Source organism: Cebidichthys violaceus, unplaced genomic scaffold (assembly GCF_023349555.1).
Source record: "Cebidichthys violaceus isolate CVI_PGR_0920_01 unplaced genomic scaffold, fCebVio1.0.p SCAF_3, whole genome shotgun sequence".
Taxonomy (NCBI): Eukaryota; Metazoa; Chordata; class Actinopteri; order Perciformes; family Stichaeidae; genus Cebidichthys; species Cebidichthys violaceus.
The window spans coordinates 14,904,552-14,926,286 of NW_027176483.1; the positions used below are offsets into that span (position 1 = coordinate 14,904,552).

Genomic DNA, 21,735 nt, shown 5'->3' on the forward strand with positions numbered 1-21,735 from the left:
GTGTAGTTTATGAGAGGGGACACCTATTAACTGTTACACCAGCGAACTACATGCCGGAAACAGCTCGCTCTCTACAGCACATTCAAGAACAGATGTAAAGACAGAGTTTGCTGATCTACTGTACATATTTCTTAGTCATTTTCTCTGCAACCGCTACTTCATGATAGAGAGAAAAGTTGATGAATCATCTTTGAACTGCACTGCTTGTGACCTCTGGGTGCACTTGTGGGATCATGTGTACAGTGTTCATGAGATGAGTCCATGAGAAGGAAGTTTAGGGTGTAGAATGTTTTTCTTTCCCTCCCTCGAGGCAGAAACTGATTCTCATTCACTTTAGTTTGGCGAAACATCAATCTGCAAATACTTCAAACTGGCTTGAGTCTGATAATCCATCACAATTATCCTCATGTCTGTTTTTATTGTTGTCAAAGTTACATTATCAATGGCTGCTTATACAGCTGTTAGAGTAGTTTGAATCAAACGTTTTGCAAACAGTAATGTAACTGGAAGAAGAATAAAAGCAGACATGGACATGCTGCTGGTTGTGATGGATTGCCTACCTCAAGCAGGTTTCAAAATGTAATCTCGGGTGAATCCATTTTCCACCCTGTTTGTTTATTCTTTCTTCCCAAATGGATTACTAGATGCAAAGATTTTGGAAATTTCAACTCCATTATATGCTTGTCATGGTTTTCAATCCAAAGTGTGCTATTTGTTATTTTTAGACAGATGTTGTTACCTGCCAATAAAGAATCTGAAAAACACCAGAACGGATTATTTTACAGCAGACATTCTGATTTGTCGCAGCAGGCAAAGCACAGGCACTACTAATGACATTGACGGCTTAAATCATGTCAGTGTGACAAAGAGTAAGCACGCACGATAGTAGAACCCTGAAAGTCATGCAGAAAAATGGAATTCAGCCATAATTTATTGCATTATTCACACCTGGGATTGTCTTTCTGTGACATGTCAAAATGTCTTTGGTGGAAATAAAAGGCCGATAGAAAACTGACCTTTTCCATCCATTAACTAGGATGACCCGAGCAGTCAATATGGGAAAGTGGCTGTTTTGTTTTTTACATGTTTGGTTTTCAGATGTTCATTTTGGAGCAAAACAGTTATATATTAAGAAAAAGTAATTTCATGAATAACCTTAATTCCCTTTCAGTTGATATACACAGTTTAGTGTCTTAATCTTGGGTAATATTTCAGGTTTTTTAATAGTGGCTGTTTCCAGTTACAGCCTTGTCTACCTGACAATGAGCAGCTAATGTTGCTGGTGAGTCTCATATTGATTCCACTTCCCTGACCCAGTTTCCTGTGTGTCCCATAAGTGTTTCTTTTTGTGTCTGCTTTGTGAATTAGACAAAACAGGTTTCATATCACATATGACATACATCAGTGCTTTCATGTGTCTGCACAAACACACAGACATGAGCACTTTACCGGTGCATGAACACACATCAATTTGCACACACATGCTTTGTGCTACTCATAAGGCTCTCTCATTTTCAGACGAGCTTGTCTGGTTCTGGGGGAAGCTCTGCGGGAGCTGTCGGACATTCTGATTGAAGGAAAATCTCATTACAGATTAGCTGACGGCAAAAAAATATGATTAATGCCAAGGCGGGATAATGGGTGATCCTCACTCTTATTGAGTACATTTGTGTGCCCACAGATTTTTCTTATTACAAAACACACTTCTCTCTCCTCCAATAACCACAGCGAGCTGGTACGTGTGAGGGGCCGATCTGAGGAACCAACCACAACACAAGGTCAGTTGTGTCTTTCAGGGTCCGTGTTCTTCAAAGGATGTGTTTGAAGGTAACTGCCAGGATGAAAGGGCATCTATAGAGAATTTTTCTATGTCTGCATATATGTGTGTTTTGTGTGTGTGTGTGTGTGTGTGTGTGTGTGAGAAAGACATAAATTGACCTCTGTAGATGATGTTGTCTTTCATTAGGATGTCCTGCGAGGAATCGGGAGATATCAATCACATTCGAAAGCTAGCCACGAAATGCTGACAGGGGTCTCCACGGAAACGCCATGGACACACTTCAGCACCCTGCTTCTCGTCCTATCACAGCTAAATGTCTCATGCAGCACATTTCATATATAGCCAGTTCATGATTGAGGATGACACTGCTGTGACCACTGACATTAAGTAAAAATCCTTCACCATACGATGTGTATCTTAGGAGCAGTGAGTCAGGTTATGAATAGAGCAGGAATAGCAGCCGTTAGAATGAGCAAAGATAATAAACTTTAACTCATCAGACACTGACACAGGCGAGGCTTCATTATGCTCGGAGGTCAAATTTGACTAATTGCTTATTATAACATATAGATACCATCTCTAGAAATCCAAGCAGAAATAGCAGCCTGTAGTTCTTCCTTGCATCCAACTATGTCACTGTTGCCTAAAATGACGATGCAAAAATATATTTTGCAGCCATAAACTCAGCCGACCGCGGCTGAAACGCAGTTCAATCCCAACGCGGCCAATGGTGAAATGGAAACACAATCTGTCAGTAAACGTTCTATTACACTGACACCAAAGGCATTACTGGATAAACTGGACAAGCTACAAAAGGCTCGGAAGGCCAAGCTAAATAAAGCATCTAACCTTAAAAAGACAATTCAAGACCTAATGCATAACAAAGAAAATGAAACAGCGGTGCAATGTACTTTTGATGAATACACAACTCTTTGCAATGAGGCAAAGGAACAACATCAATCTCTGTCACAAATATTATCTCATGAAGAAAAGGAGAAACATGAGATATGGTTCAAAGCAAAAATGTCGTGTTAATGAATTTACCTTTGCTGTGAATAAGTGGTTGTCTAATGCAGACATTTCCAAACCTGGTGAAAATGAGGATGCTTATGAGAGTGAAGTTAAACCCAGTGACAGCATTTCTAATGTGGAAACAAATGTTTCCAGTGAGAAATCAAGCAGGAAAAGTCCCACCAGTTCAAGAACCAGCACTTTCTATTTTCTACTTTATCTGCACAGATTCTGATAGAGGCAGAGAGAGCAGCACTTGAAGCTCGCGCTGCTGCCTCAAAGGAGAGCTGGAGGAGCACTCTCACATTAGAGCAGAGTATGGAACTAAGACACACTTCCACCGAGGCTATCAGACAAATGTCATATAGAAAATATACTCAGTGAAAGCTCTGGATTTGCTGGAAGTAAAACGTAACGCCAAAGTTAGTGGGAGGTTGGTTTCTATTAGACTATTGGCTACATGAACGCTTTACATATTCTTTGTTGTACAGCTCTTTAAAAAACTTGGTACTTGTTTCCGAGGTTCTTTCAAATTAAGTATGACAACATCACAGGGCCGTGATTTCAGCTACCTATTATTTTCTGTATGTACCAAATTGCCAAGCATTTCCTGGCAATAATATGTGAAGTGTATTGGGTTTTTTTCTGTCACCGAGCCCAATCAGAGCCTATACACTTTGAATTCATTAACTATTTTCCGTCAAATAAGCGTGGGGAGGTGGGTAGAAACAGCTACTTTGGGCTTGCATCTCCGTCTCTCTCTCTTTTCTACTCTGTTTCAGTACTACACAGCGCTGCTGCACCTACACACAACCTCTACACACAACAAAGAGCGCTTTCCATGGAGTCTGACACAACAGCTCACGTCACGTAGGGCTATACCATCATCACCCTTAAAAACATGTAATTTAACAAAATATAAATTTCTATAGGGATTCATGCTTCAATCTACTACATTAACACTGATTGGATATCCACAAAAAAGGTGGTACATTTTCCCTTTAATTATATAATATGTAATCTAATAATTCAACACAGATATGATTGTAATTTATTAAGTGTAACTATCTAATTTTCATTAACAGTGATTAGGAACATATAAAACAGCATAAAAAGTGGGAAGAAAAGTCTTAGACCTCATTAGAGCTAAAGGTCTTTAAAGCAGGCTTGGCAGTAAGCCTTCTTTTCAGATTAGCAAAGCACTGCATTATCTGATTTTGGAATATAACTTGTGATGTACCAGGACACAAGTATAGTTAGTATACAAAACACAAACTTATAATAGTTGCGCAAAATGTAAATAATACTTCAGGTCCTAATTCCAAAAATAACAACTTCTTTCTTCTATTTTTCCTCACTCAAACTCAAGCAGACAGATGGGTCACATAACGAGCAACACAGCGGAGAGATAGATTTCTATCTGTGAAACACAATGTGTCTCTGAAGACAAGAGAGGGCAGCGAGGCCTGTCTGTCAGCCAGTGGCAGAATGAGTGATCCCTGGCCATAGCATTGCTCCCCTGCCATTAACTAGATGATATTTCTCCACAGCTAAATGTCACATCAATATTGCGGCCAGCTAATTAATCTCAGCTCCCATGGAATCTGGTGACATCTCACATCCTGTTGGAATACAGATAGAGCTGGATATTTACTCTTAACACATATTTGCCCAGGGCACTCGTACGGTGCAGTTCAAACACTGTTCGGCCTCATGCTTCCTTTCCTTCTTACAAATTTGGGAAGGTTTCGCTGGAAAACTTTGTTAGCGAAGGCAGTAGCAGCACAGCTTGACTTCTATTCGATTGCGGGCAGAGGGTACTTCAAGGATAGATGGAAAAAGGAAACCATTTTTCACAGGATGTTCTACAGGAGGATTTAAGTGTCCTGTATTCTGAGCTGCGTGCTGGAGGTGAGTGATAGCCTGAGTGTTAAGGTGGTGACATGAGGTGAGCGGGTGATTACTAAACACAAACAAGGTCATATTGCTCAGTGTCCCACCCACTGCTTTAAGGTTGAGCTACTAATGGCAACTGTCTCAGCATGGATGTCAGATAAAAGTAATATTAGTCGAATAGCTTTTAACCCTTACAATCCCATTAATAACTAAAGAATGTTTTCCCATATCCACTGTGTCGCTGTGTGCATGGTTGTGCATAAAAAGAAGGGAATCTATTAGATGCCATGTCGAGCTATGAGTCGCTTTTAGCCTGAATAACATATCAGATAATAAAGTTACTCTAATGATAAGGGGTTGACTTCTCAAAGGTATATATATATAAAGTCTTTTTTGCTATTTAAGTCATGACATTGAGGCCCCAGGTGATTTAGTTTCTTCCTGCTGTAAAAGCTTGTTGCTAAGCAATATTTGTTAAAGCCAAGGACTGTACTTTGGGAAAGTGCTGAGAATCACAAAGCATAAAATAGTTTGAACCTTGATTTTTAGTGGAGTGACTCTCTCTGTGGTTCAGATATTATGCAAGAATGCAGCACGGCTTGGTGCTTACCTGTCCTACATAGACCAGCAGTCTGGCGTTGAGAGGACTCTCATCAGGACTCAGCCAGAACTCAGAGTTATCATCAGACGATACCGAGAACTGGAAATCTCCTGGAGGGGAAAAACATGATCAAAGTGTGCGTTGGCGGAAGTAGACATGCATGATCCCAGATGATAGCGAGTGTAAGCGGAGAGGGCATGGCCCCATGTAATAGATTCTTAAAAAATTCAACAAAAAATGTATGCCCAGACTGCAGTGGTCAGAGATGAAACATTTGGCCACAGTGATATATTAAGTCTTACACTCAGCAAATTAATTTCAAATCCATATGTAGCAACTATGTGAATAGAAATTAACATTTGTAAACAGATGTAAAAGGGCAGCCAGTACAGTTATTTAATTAAGATCATCTTTAAGTACAAAAGCAGATAATCTGGATACTTAAAGAATTGCACAAGACGTCAGTTGTGTCTGGCAAAACTATCAATAGTAGGAGCTACATAAAGCTAATTTCCCCTCATCTGATGCTGATGAAGAATACACCTTGTGGCCAGACTTTCTAACCAAATGACACCTAGGTGCTACTTCCAGCCCCCTGCTGTGTCGACCCCTTGAATGACCAAATGCCGACTGTGTGTCCTTCCTGCACGTCTGAATGTGAATGCGCCCCTTCCTGCCCTTTGTTTCCACCTGTAATTACATTATGTCTGGTCATAGTCTTCCCTTGTTTTCTAGTATTTACATACAGTCTAAACACTGCTCTGGCTCCCTGTATAAAATGCTTCTTTTTCATTTGTTCAGGGTCAACTCATCGGCTCACATCTGCTCTGTGTCTGTGCGTTCACCAGCATGCCGGCATCCTTTATTAAACTCACAACACCACAGCAACTTCTGAACTGAACTTGAATGATTTCTTCAACAATGCACATCTCGAGCTGCTGCCTGCGACACTTTTTTTTTATGTTGTGAAAAACAGTTCATGTCAGTGTGACTTTGCAGTTGTTTGTGTGTAACAGTATGTATATAGAACAAATCAATATTCTATTACAGTGTGAAAGAATTCTCCAAAGAGACACATGTACAACATAAACTACATACTAAATGCAAACGTTTCCGGTTGATATCTAAGTGTAACTCACATATGAATTATGCTTGTGTTTGACTAAATCAGAATGATAAAAGAGCCACTGCACTAATGGCCTATGGATTGGCTGCAGGTCATAACAGTGACACTGAGCAGTGTTTATAGTCTGTAATCTGGATAACCTCAAAGCATTTCTATGCGGCTAACTCAGGTTATTTAACACTCAATCAACCTACAATAGCATGTAAAAGCTTGCGTCTGGCAGCGTGAGGTGAAGGGTACTTATTAGAGTGCTTGTCAGAATCCTGTAGATAGCATGACTTTTGAGCCGTCAGCTGGAGAGAGCCATAACACCAGCAAACGCTACATAAGAGACTGAAATGAACGTTAATCTAATTAATAACTTCATATTATGCAATTTGTGTAAGGGCACTTGGGTGTTCAGGCCTTTTCAGTTCCTATAGCAACTGGACTCCAGGGTAGGTCTATGAGGGTCCTGCAATGAGATTTAGCTGTGAGATCCCTGGCATTAAGCCCAAAGAAAAATGTGAATATTCACTATATCAGTGGCTCTCAAGAGCTTGGATTGAGAGGGCTGTGGTAATTGTCTACTCTTGAAAAGGACACATGCTCCAAGGCCCTCAGCCTCAGAGGAAGAACTCGCTAATAAGAAGAGCTAGTTACCATCTCTGTAAGGGTGAAGGAAGCCAAATATTCTCAGGCCATAGTTCTTCCACTTGGGAGCAACTGCCAGCTTCTTCAGTGTGGTTCTGGTCTGCAGAGAGAAACATACATGAATTCAGATTATAGATGAAGTAGTTGTTGGATTATTACAATAATAAATATGAATCAATATAATTTTTTACATGAGTGAACCATATCTTCCAACTGACGATTCTCTAATCCAGCAATTGTGGCACTTTTCAACTAAGTCATTGAGTTAGTTTAACTTTAGTTTAATTAGGTAAAACACAGAATATCATGGAATTTGCTAAAATGTGGGTGCAATTTCTGAAAATACAGGGTTTTCCCTACCATCAGAACCACTAAGCCGAATAAAAAGAAAAATACTATGCCGCTATGTTTTGGTTTCATTTAAGGGCACGCTGCTTCTCTCCTCCACACAGTCATGTCGAAGAGGCCCTCTGAGACGGCTGACATAGTTCACACTACACAACTTTAACCCTGATTTTCCACTCGGCGAACATAAGCACCAGTTCAGAGACAAACTGGCGTTGGCTCAACGCTCGCTGTTCAAAGACGCAAACCAAGGAGCTACAGCCAATGAGAACACAAGACACGCGTTGAAGGCAAACTTGTGTAATGGGTCATCCAAAAAACTGAGGAATTCCCTACTAACAGCTAAATTTAGAGCACATTATTGTACATTAACTTCATTGATATTCATTTAATTTAAATATTTTCTTATGAACTATTAGAATTGTATTGATCCACCACATGATTATACACTTTTTCTGATGAGAAAATGAGCTTGAATCGTAAAACAGAATTCAGAAAAAATAAAAAAAGGGACAACACGAAATATGGGAAAAAAATAAATTGGATTTCCTAGGGCCCTAATCTCATTAGGTAGCTGGCAACAGTTGATACAATATGTTAGTGACAGTGACATTTCATCAACAAAATCGACAGAAAGAAGTAGGCTTTTCATTTCTAGCTGGTGACTACCTCTGTTTGAAGATAAAAATCCATTGTCTGCTGCTGTTATACTTACGTGAGGGTAGTGAGGGAAGTGCAGGTTCTTTCTGAGTTGGGCTACAGAGGAGCCACACCAGTCCTCAAACACATGCAGGTTGGCCTGGCCCTTATACTGCCAACACACAATCACACAGAGAGAGAGAGAGAGAGAGAGAGAGAGAGAGAGAGAGAGAGAGAGAGAGAGAGAGAGAGAGAGAGAGAGAAAGAAAGAAAGAAAGAAAGAAAGAAAGAAAGAAAGAAAGAAAGAAAGAAAGAGAGAGAGAGAGAGACACACAGAGAGACAGACAGAGAGAGACAGAGACACACAGAGAAAGAGAGAGCGAGAGAGAGAGAGAGAGAGAGAGAGAGAAACAGGTTAGCGCAGGCTGCAACAACAGCAGCACATTAGCTATAAAATAGGCAGGTTATGCTTCAGTACTCCAGCTACTGGAGGTCCCATCCTGACAGCAAAACTGCCATTTGCACTGGTTCCAGTAGATATATTTTTGCGCTCAAATGTATATTATTTCTGATGCCTCTCCACCGTGCAGGGAGAAATGAGTTCTTGGTGAAACATATGAATGCAGCGTGAACTTTCCAATGTTCTCACTGTCCTGAATAAGAGGAGGTGACAAAGAGCTCGTCAGGAGTATCGAGGGGGGGGGGGGGGGTGTGAACTGAGAATGTCTGGAGCAGTTTGTCAGAGCTCATCCCTTGCGCATAGTCTGACATTTGTCTGAATTACACAGGGAAATCACAGGACACAGCAAGGACAGATGGTGAAACCAGTCTGCCTTGGGGTTTTGTTTCCTCACACACACACACACACACACACACACACACACACACACACACACACACACACACACACACACACACACACACACACACACACACACACACACACACACACACGGTTCTGCTCATACATGAGAAGAGATGACACTTTGATGAGTCGCGTGTCACGCTGCTTTGGAAGTGGAGTCTATTGTATCACATACAATGTTTATAAAAAAATTTATAAAAAAAATTCTATGTAGCAAGGCAAAGATGACTATTTTTCACATCCTTAAACACAAAAACACTCACCACAAAGACATGTTGTGGTTCAGAAAGCGAGACACGCACCATTAAGCATGGCATGGGGGTTAGAGGAGCAATTGCATGTGCAGACGCATGTTTGCACATTTGCACACATGCACAACGCAGCCAACAGTATGCGTCAAGCCGTAGGGGGTCGTCTCAGTGATTTAATGAACTGAAAACTCTTAACTTTTCATACGGGACGATCAACCAACTGTACCAACGCACATATGCCTTCTTTAATGCGTGACAGCAGTCCCAGCAGGATGCCACTACAATGCTGCCATAGATATTTAGAACATCACACAGAGCTTGAGAAGTAAGCCGACTCTCGCCAAATGAGACCATGCAGTGGGGTGACCTGGTTGGATCAAAGCAAAAGCTGGCTGGATAAAGGTAGCCGTTCTGCCTGTAGAGCAACCGCCTGCTGTAAAGTCAACAAGTGTGAGCTGTCAAACCAATCAATCAGCAAAGTGAGAGTGACCTCGTGACAAAAAAAAGCACACATAGCCGCAAAGCATGTTGTGCTTTCATCAGAGGGATTAGAGGGGTGAGACGGGGAAGCCTTTCAGGGTAAACACCTCTACATGTCTGCAGGGAGACGTTGATGGAAGGTGTCGTGCTCCTTCAGTATCACACGGGCATGCTAACAGATGGCCCGGCTATAAGTGGTCCTTTACATTTACCTCCCGCCTCTGTATGGTCAACTAAGTGTCCGGCGCACTGACAGCAGCACGGCAATTACAGCTCATGCATTAACCATGACATATTTTTGTTGAGCAAACATGTCAGCTCAAAGCAGTGCGACTCCTGATTTTAGTTCTTAGATTGCTGTGTGCATGTTTTATTCTTTTTCTCTTTTCTTTTCTCCTGCAGAAAGACTGATGCTAATGAAAAACAGAAAGAGAGAGAAACATGGGATTTTGCTGGGTCGACAGATTCAAATCAGAGGAGAGTCAAAAAAAAAAAAAAAGACGAGGGAGAATGTCTAATGTTTCAAAAGGGAGTGGCAGAGAGGGGTAATCATGGCGAGGTTAGAGAGATGTTGCTGGTCCCTGTGTAAATATGCCTTATGTAAAGCTTTTAATAGATTTCCTCTGGGTTTTATAAGCAAACGTTCATCGGCCTGGCCCCCTCCTCACCCCTAGTGCTGTCAAATAGCAATAATAGGGCAGCTTTAAAAGTCCCTAATTATTCACACACATATCCCAGTGTAGCCCTGGAGAGGCCACAGGCTGTAAAGTCAGCTTTCTGCTCGGGGCTGCTTGTGTATAATTGATTCTATTTTCTGGGTGACAGCGCTGTGAGAGCTCTGCTCTGGCCTCAACACGATGTGGAATGAAGCAAGAGGGAAGTTATTTTGTTTTCTTCATCCTCAAACTCACCCTTTTATCCCTGTGCTTCCCTGACTGCTAAACTTTCCCTCGCTCGTGTTATGTCATTTGACTTTTTCCCAGTGAGTGCTGCGTCTGTCTCTGTCTCTCTCAACACCTTCAGAGCCACTATCCCTAATGTTGTCTCCTACTCCCTCTGACCTCTCTATTTCTGCCTCTCCATCCCTCCATCTCCGTCTGCGTGCTGCCAGATGCTGTTGATTGCTCTACTCTGTCTTTTAGTTTCCCTGAGCTCAGCTGTCGGCTGTCAGTTTCCTTTCTCTCTCCATCTCGTTTTTTTCTTTTTGTCCCCTCCTGATTCCTTGTCCTGATTCCTCGTTTTGGAGCGTGGGATAAAGTGCCGCTCACATTAAAAATTTGTATAGAGATGCTGAATTTCGTGCTTGTGTTGTTGTTGTTGTTGTTGTTTTTTGGAGGGGGGTTACTTGGGTGCATGTGTGTGTTGTGTAGAGACATGCTTGATTGTGCTGTAGCAGTTTTTGTCTTCCCAAACGACAACCATGACAGCTCACATTCCCTTTCGTAAATTGGCTGAAGAAGAGACAGAATGACTTTCGTTCTTTCGTTCTTCATTCACTCTCATTTGATTTCCTCTGTTCCTCTTAATCCAAAACCACAGACAGACTTCTGTGATGTCCTGCAAGCATGGCCAAGTAGTCTAATCCACAGACTGGAAGGTTAAGAAAGCATTGTTTCCTGTACTTGAAACCGCTATAACAAACCCACTACCAGCAAAAATAGACCACAGGCACAGGTGCAAGAGAAGAACTCAAAACACAGTAGCTCTATCTGCCAGTCACAATCATTGTGTCTGATCTAAAGGCATGTTCAGAGTTAGCTTCACTTCGCTTGGGCGAAGTAGTTAAATGGTGAGCTGAGGCAGAATCTCATGGGCACAAAGTGGGTATTTGGGGTCCTCCTGGCCCTATACTGGCCAATTTCTCTCATTCTTTTATATACTGTACTGAATGTATCGCTCTATGTTACTGCTAAATTATCAGCAATATGCAGTCATTACAGGTACTGGGATACTGACATTTTTGCTGACATCTAATATAAATGACAGGTGCACGGGAAAGAAGCTGAGTAAGAGAACAACAAGTGATTGATAAAGACGTTAAAAAGAGTGCAGTACACTGCTCAGATTAAGAGGCCGCTCAGAACGGCGTCGTGCCTATTTTCCTCAGACCGCACATTTCCTCCACATAACCACATCTCTGTGAGCTTGTCTTAGCATATCTCCATCTCGGCTGCTCTCTAATATCTCCTCTCTCTCACCCATCTGCTCGCTCTATCAACCGGACCAACAAATCAGACTCTCTCTCTCTCTCTCTCTCTCTCTCTCTCTCTCTCTCTCTCCCACCCTCCTCCGAGAGGCTGTCTCCCTTTCTCAAAAATCTGGTGCAGCCTTCTGCGTTCCTGTTGGCAGCGAGGCACTGACAAATGGCCGCTCGGCGCACCCACTGACGAGCAATCGCACCAACTGACACTGTAAATCCCTTTTGGATAAAAAAAAGTGAGGCATGATGTTCCTGGCAAAGGCACACTGGGGTATTCACAATAGCACTCAGCTCGCTCCCCCAGGGCATATAGGAGAGACAGCATTAAAGCTCACTGTTGATACATCATAATACATACTATACTGCGGTTTTACTGAGCTGTTATGCTGAAATGTAAGTGTTGAATGAATGATCACAAGATACACGTTACATGCAAGTTGTTCCCTCTGTGGCTATAGACAGGAATGTCATTGCTTGAACATATTCTATGAAGTCTCTCCATCTGAATTTAGAGCGGGCATTTAAATAGTTCAATGCCCATTTCGTCTTTCTCAGCCCATTAGTAATTCAGGTACAAGGAATGAAGAGAAAGTAGGATAAGTAGCTAGGTACAGCGAGGAAAAAGGGGGTTTTCAAAGGTACAGAGGTTTGAAAGAGCAGATCATATGGGGAGAGATAATGAGAACTCATTTCACACAGAGGAGAGCGGCAAAAGCATAGAAGGCAAGGTTCATATGATCTAGATTTCAGCCTCATCAACTACTGTAATGAGGATTTGTATAATCTGCCATCTGTCCTGCAATTACATGTCTTCTGTCGTTCCAGGGATATAACACGAGGGGGGATGGATGTGGCTGCAGTGGATACGTTGAGCTGAGGAATGTGAGACAGAGAGAATCTCCTGCAACAAGCTGTCGATCATTCTCATGACTGTAATGAGAAGCTGTTAATAGAAATAACGTTTTGCAGAGACAGATAGAGGAAAGAAAGATGGACTGAAGGAACAGTGAGAAGAGACGAATACCCCCCCTCTCCTGCGTCCTCCCACAGCTTACTCACTCTCCGGTTACTGTGAGATGACGGGAGGGTCGCAGACAAGAGGAAGATCTAATTCCTACTCCAGTCTTGTGACTGCATGCGTTTCTGGGTGAGGAGACGGCTGTGCTGACTGCTCCCACCTGAGTCATGGGTCTGTGTTGTGCCACAGTATCTTCCTCACTTCCCTCTTGAGGGGTAAATAATAGGCTGGCCAAATTCAATACCACATCTCCAGTTTGGATTTTCGCACTGCATGAGCCAGAAAACCAGACATTTGAGTGAGTCAGTCGACCAGGAGACTGCCATCCTCCATCAAACCTTCCTCTGCACAATGTGACTGTATTTGGTTTAACACCTTATGATGACCCGATTAATATCACTACACTATTACGATTTATAATACATCTGAGATGATGTGCTCTCTTTGGCTTTAATGTGGAACAGTACACATGTAAAGAAATCATTAAAAGTCCCCCTGATATCAAAGTAATCCCTCTTACTATCCCTTTCTTTCCCTGACTAGATAAAATTATTCATTATGCTCAAAATCCTCTCTGGATCCATGTCGGCTTTTCTGCAAATGACTGTTTATCCCTTCATGACTGGCGACTGCTTGACTCTTAAAAAGTGGGCCAGCTCTCTCTCCCTCCCTCTCTCTCTCTCTGTCTGTCTCTCTGATCTCTAACCAGTGTCAGTATCCTTGACATGTCGGTGTCCTTGACAGACAGAGGATGTCCACTCTACAGCTGCACGTCTACGCTAATCCACCGCCACCTCTGAATGAGTTCACCGGCATCGTCATTAAATCACCAGCAGTGGCTGAAAACCACCTGCTAGGATAAACACAGGAAGGACCCACAGCACTTCATTAAAAAATGGTTAAGTTCCTTCTCTGTTTTTATTTCTGTCCAGGATTCCAGACTGCAACTATTTAGTTGCATTTTGCGACTATTTTTGGAGACACTGCGTATGAATTTCATAACTAGGAGCATCAGTGCGACTTGAAAACAAATCATTTTAAATCATCATTGTAAATCACGTAAAACACCGGGAGGGAGCGAGAACTTAGTAACATGTATCAGTGATGCGCAGAGAGAGAGAGAGAGAGAGAGAGAGAGAGAGAGAGAGAGAGAGAGAGAGAGAGAGAGAGAGAGAGAGAGAGAGTGAGTAACAAATAGCTATTTCTATAAAGTGTCTATTTATTACACAAAACATTTATCAGTAATACAGTTAAGATGGAGAAAAAAATACATAATTGTGTTACGCCTACATTTAGTGCCAGTGCTCCTAAAGTTTTCAGTAAGGAGCACCAGAGCGTCTAGTGAGAAAAGTTAGTCTGGAGCCCTGCTATCTCTCTAAGGGTGCACAAGTGAGAAATCAAGTGAGCAATCCTTTCATTTTGCTTGTGTACAACACAGTTTTTGCGTGTGTGTCTTGCGCCGTATGAATGCTGGATGACCTCTGGCAGTCTGTGACAGCTGGCATATGGCACCACTCTACCTCCACCGGTCTGAGTCTACGCCTCTGACGGCGCCAGCTCAGTAGCCCCGCAGACCTCTGCCATCTTGGCCGAACACCAGGAAAACAGGTTAGAGCTGGTAATTAGGACAGATAGCTAGTGAGCAAAGCAAAGGAAGAGCTGCTGCGCTCCACGATTTCTGACAGACTCGGCTTAGGTTTGACTTCGCAGAAGTCTGACATCAGAAAGGAAGAGATGTTTGAGGGTACCACTTTATAAAGATGAATGAAATATTTTAGAGATGTATATTACATTTCCAGAATATTCACAGAAAATAAATGGCATGTTGCTTTATAAGTGGGCTGGAAATGAGTCAAAGAAATGGCATGTTGACTTTACAAGTGAGCTTTGATGCTCGTCACGCCTAATGTAAAATATAGTCTGTGTGGATGTTGCAAAATGTTGTTCCCTCTGATGCTGCTTGGCTTTTCCAAACTAAACCATGAATAAGAAATTGTGTTTGGTCAATGAAATCATATGTCATTTAAGTGTAAACATTTCCTGTGGTTTTAACAGTTACCAAATACAAAATGATAAAACAGAAAGCTCAGAACAGGATGTTCATAATAAAGAGTCTTGCTGCGCTCAGGCCATGAAATCAATTTATATTTGTGCAATTAGTCGACATGGTCCAGATTCAGACAGCTTGTTTGGCTGCAGTCCTAGCGTGGCTGTTTCATATCAATGTGACTTCTCGTTTTTTTAAGTAGCACCATTTTAAATTATGCCAAAATCATCGTCAACAAGTAGATGCAGGGCCCAAAATATTCCAGCAACAGATGTTTCTAGGACAGATAATTGAGTACAGACATCATCCACATTTGACTATTTACAAAGACAAAATGACAATATTGGCCATGTCCAGCAATTAAATTGCCATTGCTTGTTGTGTTAAAAACAAAAGTAAGAAAATATGAGAGTGTGGGTTTATGAATTTGGCGTTTTGATGTAACGTGTTGCTGAGACAAGGCAACAAAACAAAGGCAGGCTAACTCAAGACTGGCTCACCCAGGAGAGTCTGCGGAAATGATCGAGTCTCGGCAAGAACACAAGTCTATGCACCGATCCGATTTCACGTTATCGTGTCATTTATCAGCTCATTTTCGCTACACAGGAAAAACAACAACAACAACAACACGTGTCACTCGCTACCCGATCCGTACATTCTGCCCAATCGGAACTGCAAACTAGTACTAAACAACCTCATGCACCCCATTTCTTTTTACTTATCATGCAACATTTTAAAAAACAAATTTAAGAGCTAGTCAACGGAGGTTGCATTGAGTAACTTTATGATGCATTCAAGTTCTATTCAGTAAAAATGCGTATTAGGCGAAGGTAAATTAGGACATTATCATGTCAAAAAAATTATGATAGAAAATCTCTTTGAAATAAAACAACAGGTATGGTACTGTAACATTATCCCGCATATACTGTGTCCTGGACCCATGTAATGCTTCCTTGTGAATAAAGTATTGCTGCAGTCTCAGTGATCTACTTGAAAATAACTTATGCAACAGTAATTTCCTATTATCCTGTTGGATTCTCTACAGTTTGTCTAGAACTACACACTGTGGTGTTCAGCAGAGATAGTTCAACTTTACCCCAGGTATTGAACGACTAATACATAATTTTTTGCAGATTAGGCTTACAGACACACACAGAAAATCCTTTAATTAAACTCTGCTGAACAGGTTACAAATCTAGAGCCGCTTTCCTTATCACAAATCCGCTGCTTAATTGCCCTGTCTCCTGCTCCCTTTGTTACAGTGGATCTACAAACTACATCAGTAAGTGAGCTGAAGAACTAGGATGAATCAAATCAAGTTGTAATCTTCAGGTCATAGGTGCTTTTAAATATAACCCACTAATGGTTTTGGATGAAATATTATCATCCTCAGACAATAATTTATCATCATAACCGCAAGGTACATTTTGTTCTTCCGATAATGGCCCCAGAAAAGGACTGTCTCTCTATGTGACCTTAAATATCAACTGCTCTTAAAAAGGACAAGTGAAAGTAAAAGGGAGTGAAACATCTGCTGCTGAATCATAATTTAGAAAAAGCAAAACACTCAAGTATCAAGGCAGTGATGAAGCGCCATTAATAAAACCATTTTCATAAAGGTTGATGAAAGTTTGGAGAGTGTGAGCGAGGCCTTGCCAGGATTAGCTGATGAGTCACACACATCGCAAAACAACTGAAGGACCTCAACATAGGAATGCTTATCCGTCTGGAAGACAGAATGAAGGGTTTAGAAAGAAGATGATTAAGGGATAAGTGCAAGCCTTGATAAAAAAAAAAAAAAGAATGGAGAGAATATCATTTATTCTACCTCTGGTTTCCATGGCAATTTCTTGTGGTGCTGGCTGAGGAACTTCCGGATGCTGGTATGGTCTCTGCCATCAGCCCCTCCTGTGATTGGCTCATCATCCTTGAAAGAATACAGCAGAAACAAGACTTATTAAAAAAAACATACTTACTTAAAAAAAGAGCCAATGATGAAAGGAAAAGACAAACGAATGGTGGTTTTAAATCTCAGTCTAATCTATGCATCCATCCATCCATCACTGTGGTAACGTGACTCACCACCATAAGCCACATAATTGATGTATGAGATAAAGTAGCATCATTAAAAAACACAGCCCTTTCTTACTCATGGAAGCATTAAGCAGTCCATAGTGTACAGTACAAACAGCTGAGAATACCACACACACACACACACACACACACACACACACACACACACACACACACGCATATCCTGAGAGACCAGGCCAAAGAAACACAGGGTTATTTCCCAAGAAGGCTACTATTAAGATCCTGTTGAATCTCCTCTTCACCATTCACTCCTAATCCAGCCCTTGACTCGCCAAAGCCCTAATCTCCAACACACTCTAACCATCCACCCTGCCGGCCAAAATCTCCTCTCCAGGGAGCCTGAACTCTCCCCCTGATCTGGGATTTAGCCTGGTGCTCTGGCCAGAGCACTGCGGGGCTCTTTCTCCACGGCCTGCTAAGCAGCATGTTAATGTTAACGCTGTGGTGTGGTGTGACGGGCAGAACAGAACAGAGAGGAGATGAGAGGATTCCGGGCTCCCAGAGAGAAGCAATCGAGTTGCGGAGCTGTTAAATGAGTCACAAAGCATCCTCCATTTAGCAGGAAAGTCAAAGAGGAGGCATACCTCCACCGAGACAAGCTGGAGAGGTTTCCAGCACCCCTAAAATAAGAGGCTTTTGTCGAGAAGGCACCCGTGTTTACAAAAGAATCGGGGGAGGAAGAAGATTTTTTTGAAAGTAGAGGAGGCAAGGAGACAGAGCTGTCGGATACCAAGCCTTTGATTGCTTTTTTTAACTTCCAAGGGAGAGAGATGAAGGAGGGCAGGGAAGGTAATGATGAAGAAATGTGACAACAGGCTCCCCTCCTGTCTGACACCAGAGCAGTGTCCCTGATGTCTGTGCGTACACAAAAACTCACAAACCTCTCCAGCGCTAGTTTTGTCACACACACACACACACACACACACACACACACACACACACACACACACACACACACACACACACACACACATATTCACTCACTTGAAGGACACAGCATTCATATTGCATCAGTCGCGCATGAAACAAAGACACCGAAGAAGAATGAAAGTACGAGACTGGACTCAGTGGTCAGTAAGATTCAAAGCGTACACATAAGGTGACTTGTTGGAAAACTCTGGGGAAGCTAAGATCAACACCTGCAGAAAAAAGAAAATTTTTGACACAGTACGTTGAAAAGCTTACGTAATGCTTTTGAATACCATCTACAGCTAAATTCCATTCATCACAATGCAACTAGAAATAAAACCATGATGGAAATTGTTTGTAATTATTGGCTCTAAATTCCACAATCTACCATAATGAAGTAATGCACCACAACTTTGAATATAGAAAATGTCCATTGTTACCTCCGTCTGGAATACTGCATGCTAGTAAAACATTGTACACATGTATATAAAATATAGTTAAACATCTTTCTTTCTCCAGGAGTAAGAATTCACTTTGAAGTTTTAGTTCTACAGCAATTTTCTGCTTTTGCATTCAAATCTGTACAGCTCTGTTTCCTTATTAACACTTTTAACTATTAGTGCTTCTTTACATTTGAGGTGTTGTTGTTTTTGTCATCAACACTGCAAAGCTCAGTGTTACTACTTCTCATAAAATTGCCTCTGTGACATTGTTTGCCTGTACTGTGAGCAAACCAAGAGCTTTTGGATTCTGCCTGTGACAAGCAGTTACCTTGCCAGCCAATCACCTTTCGCTATTAGAACAGGTGCGATGGCTGTTTGAATGATTACGAAGGATTATCCGTGTGGGTAAAGGACTTTATGATCTGTGGAACTGGTTACTGAAAGAAACAATTTTAGAAATAACATGATGTCAACCCTTAATCACTGCGTGGGCTTGGAGTGTAACTCACATGGACAACACTTTCCAAAAGCCCTGCCTCAGCTCGATCCAACTAAAAGTCTGCTTATCGATGCAACACTAAAAGGTACAGTTAAACTCATTGACCTGAGGTTGCAAAACATCCATCAGCAGTACCTCTTTTTCCCCTACAGTGCATAATGACTTTACACTCCAGCAAGATGTTGCCATCACTTATAGCGCACTACAAATACTTGAAACATTTTGCGTGACTCATTACTTCAGAGTTACAGTCCCTAATTTATAAGGAGATCTTCATTTTCCTGGCAATGGGCCCAGAAGTGTGTTATCGTGTTTCACTGAGAATTAAAGTTGATGCTAAAGGGCCTGTCAGATGGCCTTATGTATTAAACATTGCATCAAGGCAAAACAGGGAACATCAATCACACCGATGAGACTGCCTATTTATTAGGTGTTTACATTGCTATTTACCTTGTTGACTTTCAGTCAAATAAAAAGACAAATGATCTTTAACAATGCGTGCATTTGTGTGCTATGGGAGGAATGCATCAGAGACGGAAAGAGTGAGGGAGAGCAGCATTTAATTGCAGCTGAACTTAGTTGTTTTATGTATGAACACACGTGGCAAAGTTGTAAAACCTCGCAGGGATTGAATGAAAGATCAGTTGTCCGATCAGTGAGCTTCTGTCACTGATATCCATTCACCCACCGGTCCAGAAACTAAACTCACTGTAGTGGGTGCTAGCCTCCCAGACTCCCACGTTAATACTGCACTTGCTGATCCTCGCCCAGGGAAACAGCTGGAGCCAGTGTCCTAGAATACCAATGAGTTTAATTAATCTCCCTTATTACACACAAACAAGCAAAAGTCTGCAGGAGGTGTGTGTGTGTGTGTGTGTGTGTGTGTGTGTGTGTGTGTGTGTGTGTCACAAATCTCTTCACCCCCCTTCACCCTACCCACCATGACAACCCCTGCAAATGAGCTCGGCTCAGGATGCTCTCAAAAATCCACAAATCATAGCTTCATCTGGAGCGAACCTGCAACATGAAAGTTAATAACCAGTGTGGAATAATTACATTATTTATCATTTTTCAATCATGTTAACCACCACAGAGATATTCAGTATGTTAATTAGTCCCACCATAATAATAATAATAATAATAACAATAACAACAACAACAACAACAACAACAACAACAATACAGACGATTCCCATTTTTCCTTCTATGGTCTCGCTGATCCAACAGTGGCTCCTGGTCCCTGGATGCTCACTGTTCATATTAATACGCGTAGTGGGAAGCAAAGATGTCTGGGTGGCAGTTATTGCAGCAATGACTAATGGCTAATGGATTCATCCCCAAAAATATAAGCTGTAATGAAAGCTGTGCTCATCTGTGATGGTGATGTTTCTAAATCGAATACAGAAAACATATATTCAGATACTGTGCATCAGACAACGTTGGATAAGAATGTGTCAGTACATCACCTCGGACCAGACATTTGTAATCTATGAGACAACATGGCTGTGATGCATAGGCTGAGAGATTTCTACAGAGAGAAAGAGCTAGATAAAAGAAAAGAGTGAGATGAAGAGAAGAGAAGACACAGAAAGAGGAAAAGAGACATTAAAAAAAATCGGCAGACTGGAGAATAAGCAACAGAACACAAGACAGATGAACAAGCGACAAACAGAAGAGAAAAGGTGACCAATGGAGCAATAACAAGAAGAAAAAAAAAGAAGCATGACTGAGAAGCTCTCTGACAGGTAGTGCTCAGTACGTAGTGTAATGGAGAAATATGCATAACAACTGTGTGTCATTGCTGTGAACCCGAAACTGGAAATAACAACTGTAGCTTATTAATTTGACCTTGTCTGGAGTCAAGAAAGTTGAAACTATGCAATAATGAGGAGCTTGTCCTCCTCTTTACTGAAAGGTATCGAAACTGTGAGGAGTTAGCAAAATGTAACGGATAAGGCCTTGTGGGTGTAACTCCCTTCAGAGATAACATCTGTATAAAGAGTATTGAATATTGTGTTTCGTCGAAGGCTTTCTCAACAGACTGCTGTGATATGTGCTCTGCTGAATTATCTTCCCATTTGCAAATTAACAAACAGACAAAGACAACTCTGAATCTTTTGAAGACTTTATCATTTGTGAACAAAACTCTTCTCCCGATTATCATTAGAAATTTTACACAACAGTGGTGCCAGTCTGGTTCTCAGAAATCCCTCTGGCACAGCAAATGTCTGAAGCGTCTGCGGACTGCTAGAATCTCTTTCCCACCTCTCTGTACCGAACAGACCAAACAGACCAGTTCAGAGCAGCACCACAAAGCCCTGTGAAGTATTACACACTCACCAGCACTGCGGCTCTGTGTGATGCGACTGCAACTGGAAAAAATATGGCTTTTCAGTTCACAATTCTTTGCACAATTGAGTGCAAACAGCAAAAACAAGCTTTCCAAGACGAATGGTGTTGCAAAGACGGTGATTGGCAAGTCACAGAAACAATGCTGCAATATATTTGACAGTGCACAGCCAGGCTAAACATACAACTGCAGATCCAGTGCACTCAGAGTTTGAGCTGCTCCTGTCTGGCCATCAATTTAGGGTCCCATGGGCCATATGGAACATATATGAGTCTTTCAATTCCCTGTGCCATACAGACATTGAACACAAAATGACTGCAGGGACAGGGAACACAGTTGTTTTATGAGTTTTTCTCTTTTATCATTTATATAACTTTGTTGCTGATACCTGCCCATTCTTAGATACTGTATATTTGTATGTTTCCAATGTAACGTCGTGTTAGGTGTATTGTACGTCCCTTAGGTGGAAAACAAAGTCAATCCAATCTAATCAAATCAATTCTCAGGATACATGATATAGCTATGCAGTTTCTCTACAGTTACTCTAC

The 21,735-nt window shown here is 41.6% G+C and overlaps 1 protein-coding gene across 1 annotated transcript in view; it reads right to left on the minus strand.

Moving 5' to 3' along the window:
- Window positions 1–21,735, minus strand: part of b4galnt4a (beta-1,4-N-acetyl-galactosaminyl transferase 4a) — a 128,947-nt gene that overhangs the window by 41,166 nt on the left and 66,046 nt on the right. The window contains exons 3-6 of the mRNA XM_068723158.1: window positions 16,721–16,819; window positions 8,108–8,203; window positions 7,057–7,147; window positions 5,298–5,398 (exon numbers count right to left, since the gene is read on the minus strand). Of these exons, the coding sequence (XP_068579259.1) occupies window positions 5,298–5,398; window positions 7,057–7,147; window positions 8,108–8,203; window positions 16,721–16,819 (387 nt within the window). The remainder of the gene's footprint in view (window positions 1–5,297; window positions 5,399–7,056; window positions 7,148–8,107; window positions 8,204–16,720; window positions 16,820–21,735) is intronic.